General features: G+C 44.1%; 3 protein-coding genes across 3 annotated transcripts in view; 2 read left to right on the top strand and 1 right to left on the bottom strand.

Moving 5' to 3' along the window:
* Positions 1 to 20: 20 nt before the first annotated feature.
* Positions 21 to 10,905, top strand: LOC310779479 (uncharacterized protein; the record flags this gene model as incomplete). Its single annotated transcript, XM_083640011.1, has 8 exons — positions 21 to 345; positions 2,851 to 3,000; positions 5,178 to 5,317; positions 5,539 to 5,604; positions 7,743 to 7,845; positions 9,749 to 9,842; positions 10,118 to 10,205; positions 10,297 to 10,905. 8 exons carry the CDS (start codon positions 21 to 23, stop codon positions 10,723 to 10,725), a joined length of 1,395 nt encoding a protein of 464 aa, XP_083496137.1. The 3' UTR covers positions 10,726 to 10,905.
* A 963-nt stretch (positions 10,906 to 11,868) lies between these two features.
* On the bottom strand, positions 11,869 to 14,011 carry LOC310779478 (putative nuclease HARBI1; the record flags this gene model as incomplete). The annotated part of the gene is made up of 6 exons (XM_083640010.1): positions 11,869 to 12,105; positions 12,218 to 12,344; positions 12,697 to 12,918; positions 13,232 to 13,480; positions 13,739 to 13,838; positions 13,930 to 14,011. The coding sequence occupies 6 exons, from the start codon at positions 14,009 to 14,011 to the stop codon at positions 11,869 to 11,871; spliced, it is 1,017 nt and encodes a 338-aa protein (XP_083496136.1).
* A 1,853-nt stretch (positions 14,012 to 15,864) lies between these two features.
* The window catches only part of LOC310779477 (uncharacterized protein), a gene marked incomplete at its 5' end in the record, with an annotated part of 33,747 nt that continues 25,703 nt past the window's right edge, over positions 15,865 to 23,908 (top strand). The window contains 7 exons of the mRNA XM_083640009.1: positions 15,865 to 15,883; positions 16,364 to 16,445; positions 21,001 to 21,119; positions 21,229 to 21,470; positions 21,831 to 21,954; positions 22,066 to 22,301; positions 23,252 to 23,376. Coding sequence (XP_083496135.1) covers positions 15,865 to 15,883; positions 16,364 to 16,445; positions 21,001 to 21,119; positions 21,229 to 21,470; positions 21,831 to 21,954; positions 22,066 to 22,301; positions 23,252 to 23,376 — 947 coding nt within the window. The remainder of the gene's footprint in view (positions 15,884 to 16,363; positions 16,446 to 21,000; positions 21,120 to 21,228; positions 21,471 to 21,830; positions 21,955 to 22,065; positions 22,302 to 23,251; positions 23,377 to 23,908) is intronic.

Raw genomic sequence — 23,908 nt, 5'->3', positions numbered from 1 at the left:
TGAAACTGATGATAGAAGTCATGGTGCTCTCTGTGCAGATGGGTGGGACCACCCCGCAGCCCAGTGAGGGCCTGAACATGCAGATGGGTCGGACTACCCCGCAGCCCAGTGAGGGTCTGACCACGCAGATGGGTGGGACTACCCTGCAGCCCAGTGAGGGTCTGAACATGCAGATGGGTGGGACTACCCTGCAGCCCAGTGAGGGTCTGAACATGCAGATGGGTGGGACCACCCTGCAGCCCAGTGAGGGTCTGAACATGCAGATGGCCACGCTGGTCCTGGTTCACACAGACGGCAGCGTGGTGGAGGGAACAGGCCTGACGAGTGCTGCTGCCACCGACTCTGGTATGCTGTGTGTGTGTGTGTGTGTGTGTGTGTGTGTGTGCGTGTGTGTGTGTGTGTGTGTGTGTAATTGGTTTCAGTATCAGTGTGTATAATCATAGACTAATAGTCTAAAAATATGGACGTAGCCACCGTGACATCACACCTTGGTTTGTGGACTCCAAATTTCAAACAACAGCAGGAGCGAGCACACTTCAAAATTAAAGCCAATCAAGGTGCAGGGCCACGGTAGAAACGTACAAAAGAGAAAAGGCCAGCACTCAAAAAAGTCCTTTAGGCGTTTAGGGTCAATCTCCCGTTCTACCCATTCAGCAAAGTTAGAATTGAACTGCTAGCCCAGCCCAGGCAGACACGATCGGGGGTTTTAACCACCGCAGTAAACACACATCTGAACAGACGTCTTGTGTTCTGCTCTAGAATCCCCAAACGTGTAGTGTCGAGCCGCAGCACCGTCCTTTGGTGAGTCAGCCCATTGAGATATATGGACGGTTTTACCCCACTTGCGCACCAGCCGTATAACATTTTGTGGGCGTTCCCACACATGCTGACTGTCTCAGAATGTTTCTGTGGAATTTGTATCAATAACATAATTCTTCTCCCGCATTAACCAGAGCATTTCAAGCCAATATGAAACGGTGACCAAGTAATAATTGAAGCCAGGAGTCCATGGAAGTTTGTCTGACATAATGTATTAGCCATTACATATCCCTGTAACCATCATAGTTACAGGGAGACTGCAACATTTCAAATATACATGATACAGAGTGTTACAGAGTTACAGTCAAGATTGAACGGTTGTCATTAGGTCTTATAGGCAGAGAGGAGAGAGTAGAGGGGAGGGGGAATCTGACTGGAGCCCAGCAAGGTCAACCTGTGTGTGTGCGCTTTATGATGAATAACTAATACCAATAACTATTTGTATCTGTTATAGCTTATTGATTATGAAATTAAATCAATGGAACTTAAATTGTATATATCACACCCCAAAGCATAGTCCACTTTGTCGTCTATTTTACTAAAATGAACATCATAATGTATTGAGAAAGACTTATAGGCCCCCTCAGTCAGTTTTCCTACACTATAACGTTGATATTCTATGAAAATGTTTAAATATATATATATATTTGTATCGTCGCACGTCATCTGATTCTATGCTAAATAACTTACATTGATAAGAACTGAATAATAGGTTGTTGCACTGCAACATCATGGCAGCCGCGCTGATGTCAAAAAAGCACAAGAGCTTCGTCTCTTGCCTTCAATACTCTTTGTCCGCGCTACAGCCGAGAAACCACACGTCCAGTACCAACGACGTAACCTACGTTAGCTTAGCTGCATGTCACATTATTGCTTTATTACATGCTCACTTACATTACAGACCCCAGGGTACATCACTGAGGATACGTCCCAGTTGCATCCATGCAATGTTTTTTTTCTTTATAAGTTAGCCTGGCTTAGCCAGTGACTCATAGGAATAGACTACGTGACAACCAGGAATAGACTAGTGACCACTGGAGAGTCAGTTGACAGCCGGAACAGGGACGGCACCCGGGAGCAGTATGGGTTAGCTCCCCAGCCTGCGTCTTCCGTGAGGAAGAAGCCGCGGAGTCTGCAGTGCCACCAATTACTGGTACTGCATGGTATCCACCAAGATACCATCACGCCGGAATGAGATGTTTGGAGCGGGGGAGTCTGGTGCAGCGCACAGGTCCTAGACCTGGTGAGACGAGGGAGGAGCCCGGCCGGGTGGCAACCCACAGAGCCCGGTCCCTCTACGTACCCCCCCCCCCCCCCCCCCCGGTCCCGGCAGAGTAGTTCCGGAGCAGCGGATTGAGTGGCCCTGACCACGTGACCACCTTCGACCCTTCCTAGAGGGCTGACCGTGGGTAGCTACTGGGACGTAAGTTGGGGCTTGGCCAGCCCCGGCTGGGTCACCTGGGCGAGGGTGTATGATGTTGCGAGACCCGAAACATCCTATGACCCCAGGGTACATCACTGAGGATACGTCCCAGTATCAGTATCATCAGTCTACAGACTGATTTCAGACAGTTTTAACCCTTAACATTAGGGGTGCACCAATCACGTTTTTTGTCACCGATCACCGATTGACGATCGCCTATGGGAGATATCTGCCCAACCGATCATCGACCGATCACCGATTACCGATCACCGATCACCGATATATAAACTCCTCAAAAAAAGTTTGGAAACGTTATTTTAGGTCGATTATTTCTCCCCTTTAATAATACCAATTGGCATTGTATTTTATATCGTTGGAAAGCCTGATTAGTGATAGGGCTTTTTTTAATAAAAAATAAATAAATAATAATAATTAATATAAAAAAATATCGGCAATCAGCCGAAATATCGGCAATCAGCCGATCGCATATTTGAGGTCAAAATCGGCCGATACAGATTGCTTGCCGATCGATCGGTGCACCGGCACCCCTACTTAACATAATTGATGCAAGAACTGTGCTTTACTCTTACTGTCATTGACCCCACCAGGTCCCCAGACTCCCTCCACCCCTCTGAGCCCGGGTCTGGACATGGACTCCTGCCCTGAGTCCAACTGTGACCAGTCTGTTTCCAACAACCAGCTGCCGGTCCGATGCCACAACACCAGCGCTATCCTGTACAAGAACCGCCTGGGCTCAGGTAGACCCACAATGCAACGATGCTCCAAAATTAACCTCACTTTATACCTGCTGCAACACACACACACACACACACACACACACACACACACACACACACACACACACACACACACACACACATATAACCCACTCCCCAGTATAACAGCACTGGCACTCGTCACAGCTGTTCTAATGTAACCTTGATTACAGTAAAGTGACACAATTTTCAGAACTTACATAAATGAACAATCACTAGCTTTACCTGCTCATAATTTGCCAAATTAATTGAACCTTAAAAAATGTAATGAACCTTTTTCATATCAGGGGCCCTAATTTAGAGAGGTGTTACAGAGCCACAGACCTCTGTTTGATGAGATTTTGTCTCTCGGAGTTGGACCCAAATGTATTATTGTTATGTTTGATTTTGTCCTGAAATCCATGACTGTCTGTATTGTAGGTAGAGAGATAACAGAGAAGCTATGATCAAAACAGCAATTCTTCTAGGTTATCTTCTTGTAAATGAAAAATAACGGTGAGGTTTAACAATTCATCAATTGGCCTGGGACTCCCTGGAACCTGGGACTCCCTGGAACCTGGGACTCCCTGGAACCTCCCGAAGGGCTGCTGGTTTGTTTCAATATCATCCAGCCTTATCTGCAGTAGGCGTGATGTATAGACTTGATGCATTATTACCACAGTTAGTTTAATAGCTGTTGTAGAAACCTGGTGTTCCATGGTGGAGAACTCTTACCAGCCGCTTTGCTAAAGCCACTTTCAGACATCAAACTTTCGGAAATGAGTCATTTTCAAGATGGCGGCTGCCGGGAGCTTAAAATGACTCGATAATCTCAATTACTATTCAACCATCTTGAGCAGGGGTGGGCAATTATTTTTCATGGGGGGCCACATGAGAAACCCAGATTGTTGCCGGGGGCCGAACAAATATTGTCATGCCGTAACCCATGGATGGGTAACTTTGATGATAGAGAGGGCCACAAAAAATGTCCTCGCTACCAGGTTTTGCTGAGGGCCGAACGGCGCCAGCGTGAAAAATTTGGTGCATTTGAAGCCACGTTTAGAGGAATAACTCATTTTAAATTAACAGTTGTGATGTCATTATTCAGTCTTAACCACCAATACTTCATCCTTTTCTCACTCACTCCTATGTCACCACCTGCTCTCAGGGCTTGAAAATAACTTTTTTGACCACCTGCCAATATGGCTGCTAGATTTTAAAGTTACCAGCCAATTAGAATTTCCACAAGCCATGTTTTTCTTGAAATAAATCAGAATATGAGTGGGTTAATTTAAGCATAAGTATCAGTAAGTGGCCCGGGATGATCAAAGCCTGTGTTGAGGGTCACACGAACAAAAATGCAGTCTTGAAGCTAAATAAATCCAAAACCAATGAGTTAATTATTTAAATTTTTAATTCAATGTAGCCTTTTAGTCATAAAGATTATGAAAGATATTCAATATTCCAGACTGAAATGCTATAACAGAAGTGGAGTATTGGCCAGAATGACATGAACATTTGGACACTTATTCAGCGGGTATCTTGCATGTTGCGTTCAGGTGCACTGTGTGTGTAAAAAAAAAAAAGGTTTTTTTCCCTCATATATTGACTGGCCTAATGGGGTTGTGTTGTGTAAATGTGCAGGTTTAAACAGAACATCTCAGAAAACGTTTAATACAAAAAAATATTGTCTTCATGGAAGTAATCACCTGGGGAGGTTTCATGATATCTATCAGTTAAAAATTTTACTCTATTCACCGGAATTTTAGACCCCCTCTTGGATTTGTCAATAAACAATGAACCGATGGTAATTTCACTGATTCAGTTGTATTCCTTGAGCCTTAAAACCTACACGTAGACGCTAAAACCACCTTTCTAGGTTGAATAGTAATTGACACAAATCGCTTTTGCGCAGCGGCCATATTAGATTTGGCACCGAGGGTCACAGACTCAGGCGCTCTGGCTAAATCACGTTAGCATACCGTGGGCTACATCTGAGCCTAACATCTGAGCCTAATATCTCCCTAAGGGCCTGGACTATCAGTCATTTATACTGGTGAGTCTCAGCCTCTTGCCCCTGCTGCAGTCACTCTATTGAACTCTACTGTTTCTCAGTCAAATATAATGAAATTAACTCTAGTTTTCTTCAGTAAAACAAGAACATTTACTTGTGATGGCAGGAGGAAAAGGCCGCTGCATCAAACACAACCAGCAGTGGTTGACCCCCACAGAGTTCGAGGGTCTGGCAGGACAAGCGAGCAGCAAGGACTGGGCGAGGAGCATCAGCTACGCAGAGAAGCCTCTGCAGTGTCTCATCCAGGTACTACTGCTATACTACTGCTATAGGCATGGGACTACCCCAAATATTTGAGATTAAACGCTATTATCCCAATAATCATGAAAATCTGCTTAAAACTCGTCTTAGAATAACACTAAAACATACTGGAATGACTTTACCTTACATTTTTGTGAAGAATACTACTGCAGTACTACTGCAAACAACTATTAGGAGATGTAATTCATGCTCACGTTGTTGTTTAGGAGAGGATCCTAAACCCCCACGCCACCTCCTGCACGTGTGCCACCTGCTGCGATGACCTGGCGCCGGTGAGTCACCGTCTAAAGCCCCTTTTAGACTGGCCAAAAATCCCACTAATATCCACAAACTAGTGGCATTTTCTTCAGTCTAAAAGTTTCGTTTAGCCGATAGAGCGACCCTGCAAGTGATATAAATCTTTGCGGTGGTCCAACCCATGATTTTCCGACCCCGCTTCTCGTCCTCCTGAGTTGCCGCCCCTTTTCCAGCGTGAGTCCATGAGATTCAGTGATTCCCACAGCCTGAAATTTGACTTTCTTAACGGTTAATTATTTTTCATTGACGCAATATGCAGAGAAAAGAAAAAAAAAATCTCTCATGCACGAGTGCACCCCACAGCCCAGGTGCAGACAGCATCAAGTCAGCCAGAATGTAAGTAGGTCGTCCGCTTTAGCTCTTTCAAAAATAAAACTCTCGTTGTAACGTTAAACATTTTGAGTCATGCTTTACAGCCATTTTATGTAATCTTAAACGTCCCATTCCGTGCAAAAGCTGTTTTTACTTGTAAATGCATATATACTGCTGTCATCCCTCCCTGTAATGAGTGGTCACAACCTCAGAACTGCCACAGTTGGATTTGTCCCTATCCAGCTTCCCCCTGCAGTCTCCTTCAAGCCACGCCCCCTAACGCTCTGTTCCCCCAGACGGGATAATGTGATGTCACTCGGGTCCTTAAGCATACTGCGCGCATCTCTCTCACACAAGCTACCTGCACCATTTTGTCTATAGCCACAAAATTAACACTTCTAGCTGGAGCGACGCCAACTGTACGTGATCCAGCAACTGCAGAGGTGCATTCGGTAAGTCTAGGCATTTTGAGATGTCCTCTTTAGCGTAGCAACCGTTAAGTTAGCGATAGCTCGTTGCTAACGTTAGTTGTGGACACAACCTAGCGTGCTGGTCCACAGACGCTAATCTGATTGGCCGCTGGGAGCCTGGGGCGGGCTCTCCCTCAGCGGCCAATGGGAACTGTTAGTTCTGAATATATTATAGAAACAGACCATTCTTGGGACGCAACAAGATGAGGAAGTGAGAACTCCGTCACAACAAACGGGGTTGCTATATTTTCGACAAATTAATCCAGAATCATGTTTTATGGACCAGAGACACACGTTTTTAAGAGGTTACAGCTGCACGAATTGGGACCTTTAACATCACAACGAGTATTTTGATACAATGTTTGCTGTTTGTTGAAACACCTTTTTCTCCTCCAACGTGCATCAGTCAGGCTATTTACTTGTGTAAATGACATTAGTTTAAAATTTTTACCCAGAAGTTTCCATTTTCTTTTGGGTGGCCTGACAGCGCCGTCACCGTGAGAGAAGAAGGGAAAAGGGAGGGGGAAGAGACAGCCTGCAGCGGTGGAGAAACGTGGTTTCTCTGTGATTGATAGTACATGGCGGTCACGTGGAGGCTGGGTTTACCCAGGCTAACTGTCCAGGCCCACCTCAACCCACCACCATGTTTCGCAGCTGCCGGCTGAAGCGATCTCGCTCAATACTGGAACAATTTCAACACTTGTCCCGATTAGTCAGTTCCAGTGATTCCCACCCAGGGGTACGTGTACCCCTAGGGGTACTTGAGCATCTTGCAGGGGGTACTTGCCTGGAAAGATTGAGGATTGCAATTTATTTCCAAAATGATAAAAAAAAAAATATATATATTCCAAATAATTTCATAGGCCCATCTTGGTGAAACTGACTACTTTTTCCAATGGAAAACTGTCAGAATTGTATGAAAGGGGAGTCATTCAAATTATTTCCATGTAATAATCAGATAGAGAGGCCTACTAAAAGTTTAATATGAGCTTAATAGAACAAATGTATCATCGACACGCATGAGTGATGGGGTACTAGGCAGGCATGGCAAAACAGCTCAAGGGGTACATAACACACTGTGTTGCCACAGCACCTTGCTGTTAACACAGTTTCACTCACTATCATTAACATTCATACTGCATCAGGTAAACTGTATTAAGATACAGAATCTGCACAAATTCCCATCTCCCATCTCTTTTTTTTAGCATTTTGTTAACATACCTATAGCTGACCAATACATGAACTTAGTTAACTGTACCTATAACCTGTAAAGTGATATTGGAGAAGATTTGCTGTCAGTCACTGCCCCTGTCTCCCTCGGTCCGGTCCAGACCGCTCCAGTCCGGCGCTCCGTCCCATATAAAAGAAGGAAGACAGACTCGGATCAGCCGGCCACCCCTGAGAGGAAGGAGCTTCCAGCGGCCAAAAACACATGTAGGTCACACACACACACGCACGCACGCACACAGACACACACACACACACACACACACACACACACACACACACACACACACACACACACACACACACACACACACACACACACACACACACACACAGTTTTACTTGGGTCACTTTTGTGGTATTTACATAGACTTACATGCATTCCTTAGACAAGACTTACCATAACCACTACCGTACTTGCATTAACCTAACCTTAACCTAACTCTAACCTAACCTTAACCTAACCCTAACCCTAAAGGAACACTCGGCAGATCAACCAGTCTTCTATCATTACAAAATCAGAATCTATCAGAAAACTGTAAACAATTTAGCAGTCATTCATTTAGTTTGACAGTTACCCAGAGTTGATTTGAGTTAACTTGTGAGTGATGTCATTAGTGCATGAATGACATCACTAGTTTATTCTGCTCCGTTCATGCAAACGCCTTAGTGAAGATGTAGCCTATGTTCCCTAACCTGACGCTGCCAGATGGATGTAAGTTTGTTAATGCCGCCCCCATCTGGCGGAGTCAGGCTATATGTTCCCCCGTTCTTGGTAAACCTGGGTTTGCATGCAGGCCATGAGGGTAGAGCTAGTCTCTCCCAGTCTGGATGGGTTTGTGACAGTATCAACCAAAAATGCCCAAAATGGCCACATTGGCACATCTATTGGAACAGTCTTAGCTCACGGAGGTTATGGAAGTCACAGAAATCAGTACCACCACTGACTCAAACCTTTCACTCATAATGAAATATAGTTGTACTACTGCATCCCCACTTCTAAGCTGTTGATGTTGAATAAACAACAAGCAATTTTACGTTTTGCAACGGTTTCGCTCTTCTCTCTTTTATGTGACGGCTAATCACCAGCCTTATTAGAGCCTGGTCCAAGCATGGTGCATGTTTATAGGCTCAATGACGCTTTTCTTTTTTGATATTGAAGATTGGTATCGAAAGACAAGGCATGTTTCAATACTCATTAGTATCGAAGCAATTGATTCGGTGCCAGAAAAGTATCTTAGTTCGATCCCCAGCCTTAGTGTTGACACAACTCAGGCTGCGTCTGTAACGCAGGGAAACAAGCAATTTAGGTGGCAATTCTAGGTAGTAAGTTGTCATTTTTACGTTTTAGGCTGTCTGAAACCAGTTTTATACAAAAGGTGACTGAATTTGCAACCTTTCCAGGTACCTATTTTGGCCTAATTCGTAAGGAACCATCAGTGGTACCTTTGGTGGGTTAGGGTATACCATGATGCATTGCGACCCTTCCAATCGACGAAGAAGAATGACGCTCTTCCCCCAGAATTTCCGCTAATGGCGGCGCCCGGAAAACCTACCGCATCAGAAAAAAGCGAAACAACTATTGGCTAAATAACGAACATCATCACTTTCTTTGGATTTTTATTTTAGCATGGTCAATAACGTCAACTTCATTTTACTGCAACAGTTTGTTATTAGGGTGTCTGAAAAGTCACTTTTGCGGGTCAGTAGGAAACATCCTACTTGACTGCGATCTGGACAGCCTAGCAAGGTTCCTAACCTAGGTTGCTAAGCAGCAGCCAGCAGGACTACACTAACGTTAACGTAACTACAAGGAGAAGACGAATAGCAGCATGGCAGACGACGGTGCGTTCACCTTCAAGTGTAAATTGAGTTTAACTTTTTAACCGTGCTTTATTAAATGATTAGCTGTCGTAACTTAAGTACTCGTTTGTTGGTGAATATGTAACGTTTCCTGTAACGTTATATCGATAGGAAGAAATCATTTAGGTAACGTTATGCACGTGTTGTTAACGTTAGCTACCAGTATGCAGTCATGTTTTGGATTTTTAGCTAGTGGCAGCGACCGTCCGTTTGCTGTTGACACTGTGGCAACTGATTTCTTTTATAGGGACAAAACAAGATACAGCGAGGCTGATAAAGTCCAGGATGCGGCACAGCCAAGTTTTTACGGGGAGCAGGAATTCAGCCTGCGATGGATGGAAGTAAGTTACACACCTAGTACTGTTGTACTGTACAACAGTGAACACAACCGATTATTATGCGCTGGGTGAAGCTTTAGGAAGGACAGAATAGCCAGTAACGTTATGCCCAGTTCTCCTGAAACTAGGGTTACTTGTCAACAGATGCCATTTCTCCTTGCCATAGTAGACCTGAGTGTACAGCACACTAGCAACACCCACGTTGTAAGTTAAATCATTGGTTTTACTACATTTATGTGATATTCTGTTTGTGTTTTGTGTATGTGTGTGTTTTGCAGACAAGTACTTGCTGACATTGGGCTGGAGGGTAAAGTTGATGGGAAAACTGCCCACAAGAAATGGGACAACCTGAAGACCCATTACAAGGTATTCATTGTATAGAGCATTAGCCACAGGCCACCCTATGTCAGTACTGCAACGCAAGTGTCTTTTGTTTACTTTATGCACTGTTGTCTAGAAACTGAAGGATCCACCAACCGGTAGTGGTACGGACCGTGGTGAAGCCACACCGGCCACCTGGCCTTGGTACACCCTGATGGACGAGGCCCTGGGGAAGAAGCATTCAATAACGCCTGCGGTGGTTCGGGCCACGTTGCCATTGGAGGGTGTGCCAAAGCCAGCAGCTGGACAGGAGAAAGGCGATGGAGCACAGGAGGAGGAGGCGGAGGCTGGTGGGTCAGGAGGTGGAGAGAGAGAAGCAGGAGAGCCAGAAAGAGCACAAGAAATGGCCCCGGCCCCAGCACAGAGGAAGCGGCGTCGCCTCGCCGATCTGATTGAGGAGAGGATGGAGCGTGAAGGAGAGAGGCAGGCGCAGAGGAGAAGGGATGAGGCAGAGCAATCCGATAGACTCTTCTCTATCCTAGAGAGATTTTTGGATAAGCAGTGAGGTCAAATTTTGTCCAACTTATTTTTAGTTTAAAGGAGAAACAATGCAGATTGATTTTGCATGATCTCACACATATCTGACTACTGTAACCAATTCTGCATGCATTTATTTAGACAGTTATTGGGAGTTGATCTGTGTTAAGTTGTGGAGGCAGTGTTGTCATTCACAAATGACATCACTCAACTTAACTCAAAATTAACTCTCAATAACTGTCAAATGAATGCCTGTGAAACGGTTTAGTTTTCAGATATTTGTGAGATCTTGTGCAGAATAAATCAGCATGGTTTTTCAGTGAAGTTCTCATTTGCATTTTGTTTCATAAACAATGCCGATTGATCTTGCACATGATCTCACACATATCTGACAACTGTAACCAATTCTGCATGCATTTATTTAGAGTTATTGACTGTCAAATGAATGCCTGTGAAACAGTTTAGTTTTCAGATATTTGTGAGATCATGTGCAAAATCATTCAACCTTTTTTTTTCCTCTCTGAAGGTCTCGTTTAAGATGATTTCATGTTGGTCTTTTGACCTTTTACTTAGGTTGAATCAACCCAGTTCTGTATCTACAAATGTGTGATTTTTCACCAAAGCCTTGTTTTTGTAGTACCGGTAGTTCAATAGCTTAGCAGTTGAAACATTTCAGATATGACAAACTTAGTCTGTTTAAAATTAAAGAAAATACTGTTGAAATAAGTCAGACAAGGACCTAACTGTACTGTTTTCTACCATGTTTTGGAAAATAAACACGTTTTGTTAAACCAGCAAATTGCTCAATTTCAAATATTACAGCAAACTGAAACTCAAATATTGCAACTGATTAAATCATGTTTATTATACAACTGATTACAACCTATTTACAAACTATTTACAACAAATTTAATAAGAATTACTATTTACAATCATACAAGGTCATGAAACAACAGGGTTCCCACACCTTCCTCAACATCAAATTCATCGACTTTCAAGGACCCAACACAGCAGTTTGAGACATGGATCAAGGTTAATTACTGTTACAACAAAATTAACAACAACAAATTTAGGAGAATTAGCAACACAAACAAGTGAGGGGGTACTACTCGCATGGCAAAACAGCTCAAGGGGTACACAAAACAAAAAACCCTCAACTGAAAATGGGTTCTCAGTGCCGTGCGTAGCCATGTCCACCGACCACACCCTGGAGAGCGCTAAGTTGTGCTGACAGACGGTCACGCAGGCCGTTCCCGGTCATCTCTCCGGCGACTTGTGCCTCGCCCTCGTCGTCATCTTCAGCAGAGTCTGGCACATCTTCCTCCTCCATGACGTCACCCACTCCCAGGCAGATGTTGTGCAGCGTGGCGCATGCCATGATGACATCAGGAACAAAGGTGGAGCGTACCTTAGAGTGAAAGCAAAGATTAATTCAAGGATAATGTAGTATTTTCTTTGAATTTGCTCACTTGCTGCTGCTGTCATTCTCACAGTTTGTCAGCAATGAAAAAGAAAATTACCTCCAGGGCATGCAGGAAGATGGCTCTCCACCGGGTCTTCATCATTCCAAAGGCTCGCTCGATGATGCTGCGAGCCCTGGCGTGGTGGGTGTTGAAGCGCTCCCTCTCTACACCTCTGACAGGTCTCCTGAAAGTAGGGATGCACCGATATGAACATTTTGGCTGATACCGATATTAACATTGCTGTTATAGCCGATATTTACAGATGTCGATATGATCTATATAAAAACACATTTCCATGATAATCAAATTTGGTATATACTGAAAAAACATGTAAACACTGATTTTGAAAATGCATGTCTTTATTTCAAAAACATTTTGGAAAAGCCCATAAATCATAGATTTCCTGCATTATTTCCTCTCAATGTGAAAAGTTTTTTACGATAACAGATATTAACATCTGACCGACACCGATTTGTAAAAACAAAAAAAAAAAAAAAACATCGGCTGATATCGATATGATTGCCGATATCGTGTACCTGAAAGGAGTTATAAGGGCCAGTGGTCGCTCCAAACAGGGGTAGCCACTGTCCCCGAGGAGGAAAGTGCCAGGGGGAGGGTAGGCAGAGTGGTAGATGGGACTTCGCCGCAGCACCCTTGCATCATGGACCGACCCCGGTGATCCCACATAGAGGTCCATGAACCGCCCCCTGCTGTCACACACCGCCTGCAGCTGGATGGAACAAAACATCTTTCTGTTCCTGTACAGGGGTTCAAGCAAGAAACACAAGAAAATATTTGTGAGCCTGAAAAGTTGTCCAGGAGGAAATGTGTACAAAGCATTGAATTAAAACAAAACAGTTTATCATCATCATTGATAAACTGTTTTTAAGTCAGTCATTTAGTTTGACAGTTATTGAGAGCTGATTTGAGTTAGGACCAGTGACATAACTCTTAATAACTGTCAAACTAAATGAACGACTTCAAAACAGTTTACAGTTTTCTGATATAATACTGATGTTCTAATGATACAAAGCTGGTTGAAAATGGGCGGAGTGTTCCTTTAAGCCTTGCCTGTAGCATTGCGCGTCCTCTTCTCCAGGAGCCTTGATCCTAACATGACAGCCGTCAATCGCCCCACGGGCATTCCTGAACACTGGGTGCCTGGCCAGGCGAGCGAAGCCATCACCGACTGCCCTGTGCTCCTCCTCCGTCTGTGGGAGACGGATCACCTGAGGGGCAACGCTGAGGAGTTCCCCCGCCATCCGGTGGACCAGCAGGTGGACTGTGGAGCGCGGGATGTCAAATGCCCTGGATGTCACCCTATAGGTACGGATGGAGATTGAGACTGTCACGCGATAAAAGCAATATGATACGAATGTATTATCGACTCGTCTTTCCACCAGATAATAGAAAAGTATTGATAGTGGTATCGATAAAGACTCACAGATCTTTAAGCCATTGAATTGAATGACTTTATTTGCCACAATATGCAAGATTACATACAAGGAATTTGTCTCAGTGTTCAGTATGCCCGAAAATGTAATTAATATCAGTAAAAATTTACTACCGCATCCTTACCTGTAGGACGCACCAGCTACCAGCCAAAAGAGGAAGACCAGTACTTCCAGCTCTGGTCCCCAGCCATGGTGCCGCTGAGGGTCCATTGTTTGGAGGAGGGCTGTGATGGACAGGATTCATACAGCTTTATAAGAATAAAATTCAAGAACTAAAATAAAATATTTCCCAATCTTTCAACACTTTGTACGAACCCTGGATGGAGCCTCGGTGGAGCCGGAAGTCTGGACGTGTGTCCTCCCCGTCAAAGTATAGTCGCAGAAGGGGCACGTGCATGTTAAGCCGGCAGTAGGCTGTCAAGATCTCCTGTTGGGGGAGGTGTACATTTTAAAACTGATGAAATCTGTTGAAAGTTTAAGCCGTTTATGTCAACCAATAATTTATTTGCCATATGCATACACATTTATTTATTTCCTATGATAAAAAGGGGTCATGTGATTTTAAATGTCTATTTATGGTATTATCTTATTCTATAAAGAGTGACATATTAACCAAAGTATACAGTGGTGAACATTTAACTATCTCAATGTTAAATGTTTAATCAATTACTGTACCCATCTGTCTTCAATTGTATTAAATCCTAATACCTCAATTTACCAATCTGTGTTCTAATTTATTAAACTGTGATTGATCTGAATTGAATTGAATTGAATGTAAACTATCTTGGTCGCTATCAGTCATGTGGGAATGGTGTGGGATGTGGTTCACCTATAGATAGCATCCTAGTTCGTCTTTGAGACATTTTACCCGCTAAATATGTGTTGGTGCAATGGCCTATACCCTGGGCACAAGACAATAGCATACCGGTACTAACTTCACCAGAGCATCCCAGCATCTGATGCTAACTAGCGTGAATCAGCCATCCACACAAACGAATGAATGAAAATGAGTGAAACACGTCCACACCGCACTTGTGCTTGTCAACAAAATGTAGCCTACACATTTAACCGTTACAAAAGGTGACATGTTGGTCAAGTATTGGCAATCATATTTCTTTTTTAAATTTCCTTATAACGTTAGCTAGCAACTTCGCTAACTTAGTTAACGCTAACGCGTTAGCGTCATGCTAACGCTAGGCCTACCTCGTTTCGGTCTGTAGATGACAGTGCTGCCCAACGCCTCAAACGTATCATCCTCACTCTGTCCTCTTCGGCCTCTTCCTCCGCCTGGTCATTGAAATAAAAATGAATAATAATACAAATAAAAATAAAAATGAGCTCTTCTTCCATGGTAAGTGTGTGTGAAAGTCTGGAACCCGCCAAGTCTTTTCAAGTCACGCTGTTCTTCTGGAACCAGTGAACCCGTCTTCTTCTTCTTTTTCATTCAAGTTTCCGGCAGTGTAGACGTTACTAGGCGTATCACTGCCCTCTACAGGACAAGGATAAAACTCTGCTACCTTAAACCGTTAGGCTGTTAGGGGCACGGTGGCTCAGTGGTAGAGCTGTCGCCTCACAGTCAGAAGGTCCTGAGTTTGATTCTCGCCTGGGACACTGGGCGCTGTGGTTGTGTTCCCCCCCATATCTTCAGTGCCTACTGCCCAGGTGGGGTATCTCGTCGTAAGGACCCTTCTCTCTGTGTGGAGTTTGCATGTTTTCCCCGTGCTCCCCAGGGGGGTTCCTCCGTATATAACCCCCCCACTAAAAACATGCAGAAGATCAGATCGTCATCGCCATCCGACCAGTGACGACAACATCCGAAGTTGGTCCCCGGGCGCTGTACGAGAAAGCGACCACTGCTCCTGGCCTGCCCCTCGGAGGAAAGGACATGCCTGGATGGGTTAAATGCAGAGGACACTTTTCACCGGCCACCGTCAGCATGAGTGTGTTGTGGCCGCATGCATGTGTTGTGGTGTTCGTGTGACAATAAAAGACGGGGCTTGTCCCGTTACGAGAGTTACGAGAGTTTTTGTCTGAAACGAGTTATTTTTCAGTCACCTATTATTAAAATGAGCTACCTAATTAACCAGTTACCTATTCAGGTATCAGGGGATATTCAGCTTCCTTGCGTTACAGACGCAGCCGTACCTATGTTCCCTAACCTGACGCTGCCAGATGGATGTAAGTTTGTTAATGCCGCCCCCATCTGGCAGAGTCAGGCTATATGTTCCCCCCTTCTTGGTAAACCTGGGTATGCATGCAGGCCATGAGGGTAGAGCTAGTCTCTCCCAGTCTGGATGGGTTTGTGACAGTATCAACCAAAAATGCCCAAAATGGCCACATTGGCACATCTATTGGAACAGTCTTAGCTCACGGAGGTTATGGAAGTCACAGAAATCAGTACCACCACTGACTCAAACCTTTCACTCATAATGAAATATAGTTGTATTACTGCATCCCCACTTATAAGCTGTTGATGTTGAATAAACAACAAGCAATTTTAAGTTTTGCAACGGTTTCGCTGTTCTCGCTTTTATATGAATGCTAATCACCAGCCTTTTTAGAGCCTGGTCCAAGCATGGTGCATGTTTATAGGCTCAATGACGCTTTTCTTTTTTGATATTGAAGATTGGTATCGAAAGACAAGGCATGTTTCAATACTCATTAGTATCGAAGCAATTGATTCGGTGCCAGAAAAGTATCTTAGTTCGATCCCCAGCCTTAGTGTTGACACAACTCAATGTTTGCCCAGGTGCGGAGGACAGCCAGAGTCTGGACGAGTTTGAAGATGAGGAGGATGAAGCCCTTGACCCGGATTATCAAACCCCATCAAGGTTCCGATCACTATCACTTATAGTTTACTTTAAAATGAGAAGTGGCTCTGTATGAAATGCAAGGAACCTGTCTATCACCTAGCTACCTAAGTAGGTACCTGCTCAATGAGGAACCTGTCTATCACCTAGGTGATAGACAGGTTCCTCATTGAGCAGGTACCTACTTAGGTAGCTAGGTGATAGACAGGTTCCTCATTGAGCAGGTAGCTAGCTAGCTACCTAGTACCTGCTCAATGAGGAACCTGTCTATCACCTAGCTACCTAAGTAGGTACCTGCTCAATGAGGGACCTGTCTATCACCTAGCTACCTAAGTAGGTACCTGCTCAATGAGGGACCTGTCGATCACCTAGCTACGTAAATAGGTACCTGCTCAATGAGGAACCTGTCTATTAGGGCTGTCACTTTTTCCCAAAATAAAGTTAGAACGAACTTTAATTGCCCGAAATTCGTTCGAATGTATTCGAAGTTTTTTGGTTAAAAAAAAAAAAAAAAAAATTCAGGCCAGGCCACCGGGCATCAGCCCGACGTGTTAGCTTGGATGCTCACAGTCACAACACTGCCTCACAAACTTGGCTGCATCCAACTCGAGACAACTTTTCAGACCCTGGAGACAATCTTTCTCAGAAGAGACTAACGCGACAAATCTGGAGACTTTTTCTGACATGGGATTAACATTACCAGCAAGCAGCAGTTGGTTAACTCATTGAGTGCCATGGACGAGTATGTTCGTCAATTGGTTTAGTAACGTAGAGTGCCAAGGACGAGTATGTTCGTCAATTGCGTTTTTTGACGGTGGGACGTGCATCAAAGCCAGATCCATCTCCTGTGAAAGTATGGTGGCTGTTGAATGTGTAAAAGCTATTTTAGGGAGCCATTAGGTGGCGACAGTGCTCTCCAGATTACAGAAAGGCGAGGAAAAAACAGAGAAGAAGTCGTATCCGTATGCATCGATATGCATGAAGCATAACGTTAGCTGTGCCTGCAGCAGCCAATCTGCTGCCACAATTGAGCACCTCCGTGTCCGCTGCGATAGCCCATCCGCATGATTTTGTTATTAGTTAGGGTTAGTTATTATTCTCAACTGGAAGCATGGGAGCCGGTGACAAACACACGCGGAATGCTGTAAAAAAGCTGGATGTAGTGGACTTTTCAGTGCAGAGCAAACGCAGCAGAAAGCCCCAGAGACACTCCCATACGGAGGAGGAGTGTGCAGTTGAGGGGGGGGGGGGGGGGGGGGGGGGGGGGGGGGGGCACACAGAGCAGCACACAACACTGACCCAGACAGACCCAGACAGCAGGACAGGATTGGCAAACGCAAGCCAGAATATCTGATGCCCACCAGCAGCAAATCAAGACCAGCAAGAAGCTGCAACCAGCAGCGCACGCAGGGGCCAGCGCTGCTGGTTGCAGCTAAAAAATATTGTTTTGCCAAACAAAATTCCTTGGTTTTCGCTGTTCTATTGAAGGAAATTATTTTTGAGGTGTGACTACATCAGAAAATATTAGCTTCAGTCAGTGATGTGCATGAAATGTTTAATTTCACAAAAGGCTCTTTATCTCAGCTTCTAGAAAAAAATGGCTGTTTTTGGTTAAATCAAGCTATCTTCTCCGGCTGATAACTAAAGAACGGAAAATGATATCAATAAACCTGTTTTTGCTGATGATAGAAGAGAGTCTCATCGTTCTTTTTGCGTGTTCGGTGTTTACATAGTAATATCACACAATATTCTGTGGGCCTCGAGAAATCACTGAAAAGGCTCTGAAACTCTGGCACTGGGAGCGTCCGTTCTCCAAAAGTGGCTGGCACTCAATGAGTTAATTTTGGTTCATAAAAAAATAAATAATAATAATAATAATAAAAAATAAAAATAAATAAAAAATAAATCGAACAGGTCAATTATACATTCGAACATGCTTTCCTCCCCCACATTCGAAGTTGAATTCGAATTTCGAATGAAAAGTGACAGCCCTACTGTCTATCACCTAGCTACCTAAGTAGGTACCTGCTCAATGAGGGTCCTGTCGATCACCTAGCTACGTAAGTAGGTACCTGCTCAATGAGGGACCTGTCTATCACCTAGCTACCGAAGTAGGTACCTGCTCAATGAGGGACCTGTCGATCACCTAGCTACGTAAGTAGGTACCTGCTCAATGAGGAACCTGTCTATCACCTAGCTACCTAGTACCTGCTCAATGAGGGACCTGTCTATCACCTAGCTACCTAAGTAGGTACCTGCTCAATGAAGGACCTGTCTATCACCTAGCTACCTAAGTAGGTACCTGCTCAATGAGGGACCTGTCGATCACCTAGCTACGTAAGTAGGTACCTGCTCAATGAGGAACCTGTCTATCACCTAGCTACCTAAGTAGTAGGGGTGGGAGAAAAAATCGATTCACCTAAGTATCGCGATTTTTAATGTCACGATTTTTTGAATCGATCTTTTATTCCAGAATCGATAATCGCAATTTTTTTTTTTTTTTTTTTTGGGTGTCCGCAGTCAGGCCACTCACTGAACAGCAGGCCAGGCGCCGTCTACTGGTTTACTAGTGGTTTTATTACTTTATTAGTTAGTCTGAAGTAATAATTACACTTCAGGGTTAAAGTGGGTGCCCAAATTGGGCTTCAAACGGACAAATTTCACGCGCATCGGCCCATATCGGCCTGGCCTGCTTGGTATCTAATGCCCGGCCTGAATTATGATCCCAGTCCGCCCCTGTTTTTAACTATATCGCCCAGCCCATACAGTCTCTAGTGTATGATTCAACTTTTCCCATGTTCTAATCTAGTGTAAAAAAGCAAACAAACTGAAAAAAGAAAAGAAAAAAATAAACAAAAATCACAATAAATCGTAATATCGAATCGCAATAATCGTAGAATCGCAATACTTAAGAATCGCAATATATATCGAATCGGCACCCAAGTATCGTGATAGTATCGAATCGGGAGATAAGTGAATCGGCACAGCCCTACTAAGTAGGTACCTGCTCAATGAGGGACCTGTCTATCACCTAGCTACGTAAGTAGGTACCTGCTCAATGAGGAACCTGTCTATCACCTAGCTACCTAAGTAGGTACCTGCTCAATGAGGGACCTGTCTATCACCTAGCTACCTAAGTAGGTACCTGCTCATTAAGGGACCTGTCTATCACCTAGCTACCTAAGTAGGTACCTGCTCAATGAGGGACCTGTCGATCACCTAGCTACCTAAGTAGGTACCTGCTCATTGAGGGACCTGTCTATCACCTAGCTACCTAAGTAGGTACCTGCTCAATGAGCGACCGGTCTATCACCTAGCTACCTAAGTAGGTACCTGCTCATTGAGGGACCTGTCTATCACCTAGCTACCTAAGTGGCCGTTCACACTATACGCCAAAGCCACGCCGTTTCAATTCAGCGTCCTTGTTAACAGGCGAGTCCGTTCACAGCGGCCGCACGCCACACCATGCTGAAGCCACGCTGCGCCATGCCAACATCACGCCAAACCCATAGATTCAGCTTCTGTTCTATTTTCCAAGCGTGCTGCGCGCTGATCCCGAGCTGCCAGGCAGGCAGTCAATGCAATGTGTGAGGGGTGGGAGGGGCCAGATCAGCTTGTGCCTGCTTCAAGCACGACTTCTGCACGACTTCGGCGTATGGTGTGTTCGGGCTGTAACTTGCCTAGCTAATAGCCTAACAATGGTGAAGGCTATTTGGTTGCGGTTTGTGAGAGTTTTTGTTTTTGATGGTAATTCTTGCAATATTCCATCAATCACTGGGCATATTAGTTGGGATATGAAAATGCACCTGCTGGTATAAATATTAATTTTCCTCTAGGTTTTTTGTGAACCCCCAACCTTAAAGTTCAAACTTCGCCTAGATGCTAACTACCTAGAAATGCTACCTACTGTATATATACTGTAGTTAAATTCCTGGTGTTTCATACACAGCCACTGTGTTGGGCAGTCACACTAATATACAAGCCTATAACAAAAGCATTGTTACATTTTTGGCTTGAATTTTAATTTGTTCAGATCTTTGTTGTTGTAGTTGTTTCTAAAGGAGGTCCTTTCAGTCAACGTGTGATTTTGTGAAAATGTAATTTATATTTAAATGTGTTTTCTCCAGTATTCTGTCGATATCATGTTTGCATATTCCATAAATAGGCTACAGAAGCGACGCACAATTAATGCTTTCAGTGTCAGTTGATCCACATCCACATGTCTCTGTGTGCCTCACGCTGTTGTCCTAATGCTATTATGCTATGTCAGCAATAATCACGTGAAATAACTTTACACGTTTTGACGCCGTTGATTTGTTGATGCCCGTACGCTGCGTCCCTGCTCTGGGAAAGATAACGTGCACATTAAGTGTGATTTTCACATATCTTGGCAGTCGATGATCACCAATCTAATAACAGCTCCCAAATGGATTTCTTTATGTTTGTTTGTTTGTTTATTTATTTATTTTGGCGGTTAAAGGAGCTAAATGCAATATTGCCGCTGCTTTTTCACCGCGGTAAGAAAACTTCAATACCGTCACAGCCCTGCTTTAATCTTTAAAAACATTTCTCCCAGCAATCAATCTGAGACGAGGAAACGAGGGAGACCTCGCCTCAGTGACGCACCACCAAAGGACCTAGTTCTCAAGGTCTGCATGCTGGAGGACCCCCAGATCTGTGTACTCTCAAACAATGGTAAATCAAAAATTGAGATGTCCAATAACAATGTATGTTGCTTGATTTGAAAAACAATCAAACTGAATTGATCTGAATTAGTCTCCTTATAAATTGATTTCTGTGCCAGTGTTTAAGAAATACCCGGTGCAGGAGGTGAAGTTTCCTCAGGGCCTACAGGAGGAAGACTTCCTGAATCTGCTGAGGTCCAGGTTCCCTCAACTGGCTGGAGAAAACAAACCTTTTGACCTCTTCAGAGCTGAGAGAAGGAAACTACATCCACTGAAACTAAAGACTGTGACACCAGAGGAGATCCACAGGTCCATCAGGTCCTCTGAAGCAGGGCTTTCAGCCCTCTACATCAGAATGAAGGTGGTTTGTTAGACTTTGTAGCAGCTTGAGAGCAGATGCCCGAAGTCAGATCCCCACTCCTAGCATTTAAGCACCCCCAAAATGAGACTGCGTTTGTGGACTTGTCAGGGATTCTCCTTGTGTGAAATATCTTGTAATGTGTGATCTGCTCTCACAGCTCAGATTATAGTGTGAAAAACACAACGACACAAAGACTCCCGATTACAAGACCACAAGTTGTTTAGTGTGAAAAGAATAGCGACTACCGACTAAAAGTCGTCGGGTAGTCTGTCCCTGCCATTAGTTTCATTCTTACCGAGTCATTTTGTAATCGTCATGGGGGAGATGCCATTTGGGATCAAAGATCTTCATGTCTTCTAGACAGGACAGGGATCCCAGGTCAACCAAGAAGAGCTTCATCGGCTCAATGGAGCACCACCAAAGCAGCGAAAACTCAGGGTCTGTATCCTGGAGGACTCCCAGATCGGTGTACTCTCAAACAATGGTAAATTATAAATTGAGAAAAATTGAGATGTCCAATAACTTGCTTGGTTTGAATGACAATAAAAGTGAATTGATCCGAATTAGTCTCCTTATACATTTGTTTCTGTGGCAGTGTTTAAGAAATACCCGGTGCAGATGGTGAAGTGTCCCCGTCGAGGCCTACAGGAGGCAGCCTTCCTGGACCTGCTGAGGTCCAGGTTCCCTCAACTGGCTGGAGAAACCATACCTTTTGACCTCTTCAGAGCTGAGAGAAGGAAGCTACAGCCGCTGAAACTAAAGACTGTGACACCAGAGGAGATCCACAGGTCCATCAGGTCCTCTGGATCAGCCCTCTACATCAGAATGAAGGTAGATTGTTAGATTTTGTATTAGCTTGTAAGATTAGACTTTGTTTACCCAATTCTGAATGACTAGCAATGCCTGGTCTTTATCACATGTGTTCAACCTACATGCAGAATCACACTCATGTTCAGTAACTCCAGACTTGTACTCAGGCTAGACTGTTACAAAGGCTCCACGTCAAAGCCCCCCTTCCACACCACCACCACCAGATCAGAGATCACGTTGGCTCGGCGCTCGCTTGTTAAACTTGAACTGTCCACAGACATGAGTGTGGAGCTCCCCGAGTGCTCGCCAATGAGTCACAGAGGTCCGACCCATATCTAGCCTGCTAAATAGAGCACCGGAATGAGTCCAGAAGTAGCATGGAAGGCGAAAGTCCCGGACTTCCTGGATCCTACGGGGAAAAGTCAATGGGGTTTTAGAATGGGGATATCACTTAAATGCATAAAATGAGGTCTGTGGTTCACAAAGGTTTATGGGAGCGGTAATTTGGGTTCAGCAGGATCATCTTCGCAAACTTTTATGACTTTTGAAATGTAAATGCAATTTTTTTTACGCGATTTTTATCATCAATACACATGATATATGATTTATTATTTATTATTATATTATATATTATTATTATTATATATTATACTATAATGACCCATTTATGTTGTGCGAGAGTGCGTGCCCCTGTGCACGTTTAGAAATAAAGCAGTGGGCCGCCCTGTGAGACTGTTTGTGGACTCGTCCGCAGCTCAGTCATCTAGTGTGAAAACTACAATGACACAAAGACTCCTGATTACAAGACAGCAAGTTGTGTCGTGTGAAAAGAACAGTGACTAACGACTGACTTCTGTCGGGTAGTCTGTCCCTGCCATTAGTTTCATTTTTGCTGTCAGTCATTTTGTAAAAGTCACTTTCTTTAAATGGTGGAGACGTCATTTGGGATCAAAGGTCTTCATGTCTTCTAGACAGGACAGGAATCCCAGGTCAACCAAGAAGAGCTTCATCCTCTACAGAGGAAAGATGAAGCCACCAAAGACTCTCCATCCACCTCTGCCATGATGACAAGTGATGAAACCAAGACACACACAAGGTCAGTGAAAGATGTCTTTGCGTAGAAGTTTTTATTCAAAGTGTAAATCTATAAATCGCCAAATCAATCGATAAATATCTGACTCTTATGGACTTTAAACACACCACTTGTCAATCAATCAATCAGCTTTTATTGGTAGACTCAGAGGCCATTAAATAAACCTACAAAAACAATAATACAAATACAAGACTGTTCAATACAAATTGAACCCCTAATAGTCCTTGAGGCAAATTTGTAGAGCACATTCAGGTGAACGTGTGGAAAAAGTTGCTTGAAAATTGGAGAAATGGCGTGGGAGTTACAAACGGGCGTGAAGTTATGGCCTTTTTTGTGTTAGGCCACGCCCACTTTTGGCGTCTTTGGCACCCCCTTGTTATGTCTGTTACTATGTTTTGATGTTTTGCTGCCTTTCTGGGACATACGAAGAAACTTGAACTTGAACCCTTGGCGCCCCCTCTCTGCGATTTACAGTACCAACTCACCAAAATCCATAATTTCATTATACTATATCAATAACACGGACCATTAGCGA

The sequence above is a fragment of the Poromitra crassiceps genome (assembly GCF_964638095.1).
Source record: "Poromitra crassiceps genome assembly, chromosome: 7".
Classification (NCBI taxonomy): domain Eukaryota; kingdom Metazoa; phylum Chordata; class Actinopteri; order Beryciformes; family Melamphaidae; genus Poromitra; species Poromitra crassiceps.
The sequence above is the reverse complement of the archived record's forward strand: the minus strand, read 5'-3'. Positions and strand labels throughout refer to the sequence as shown.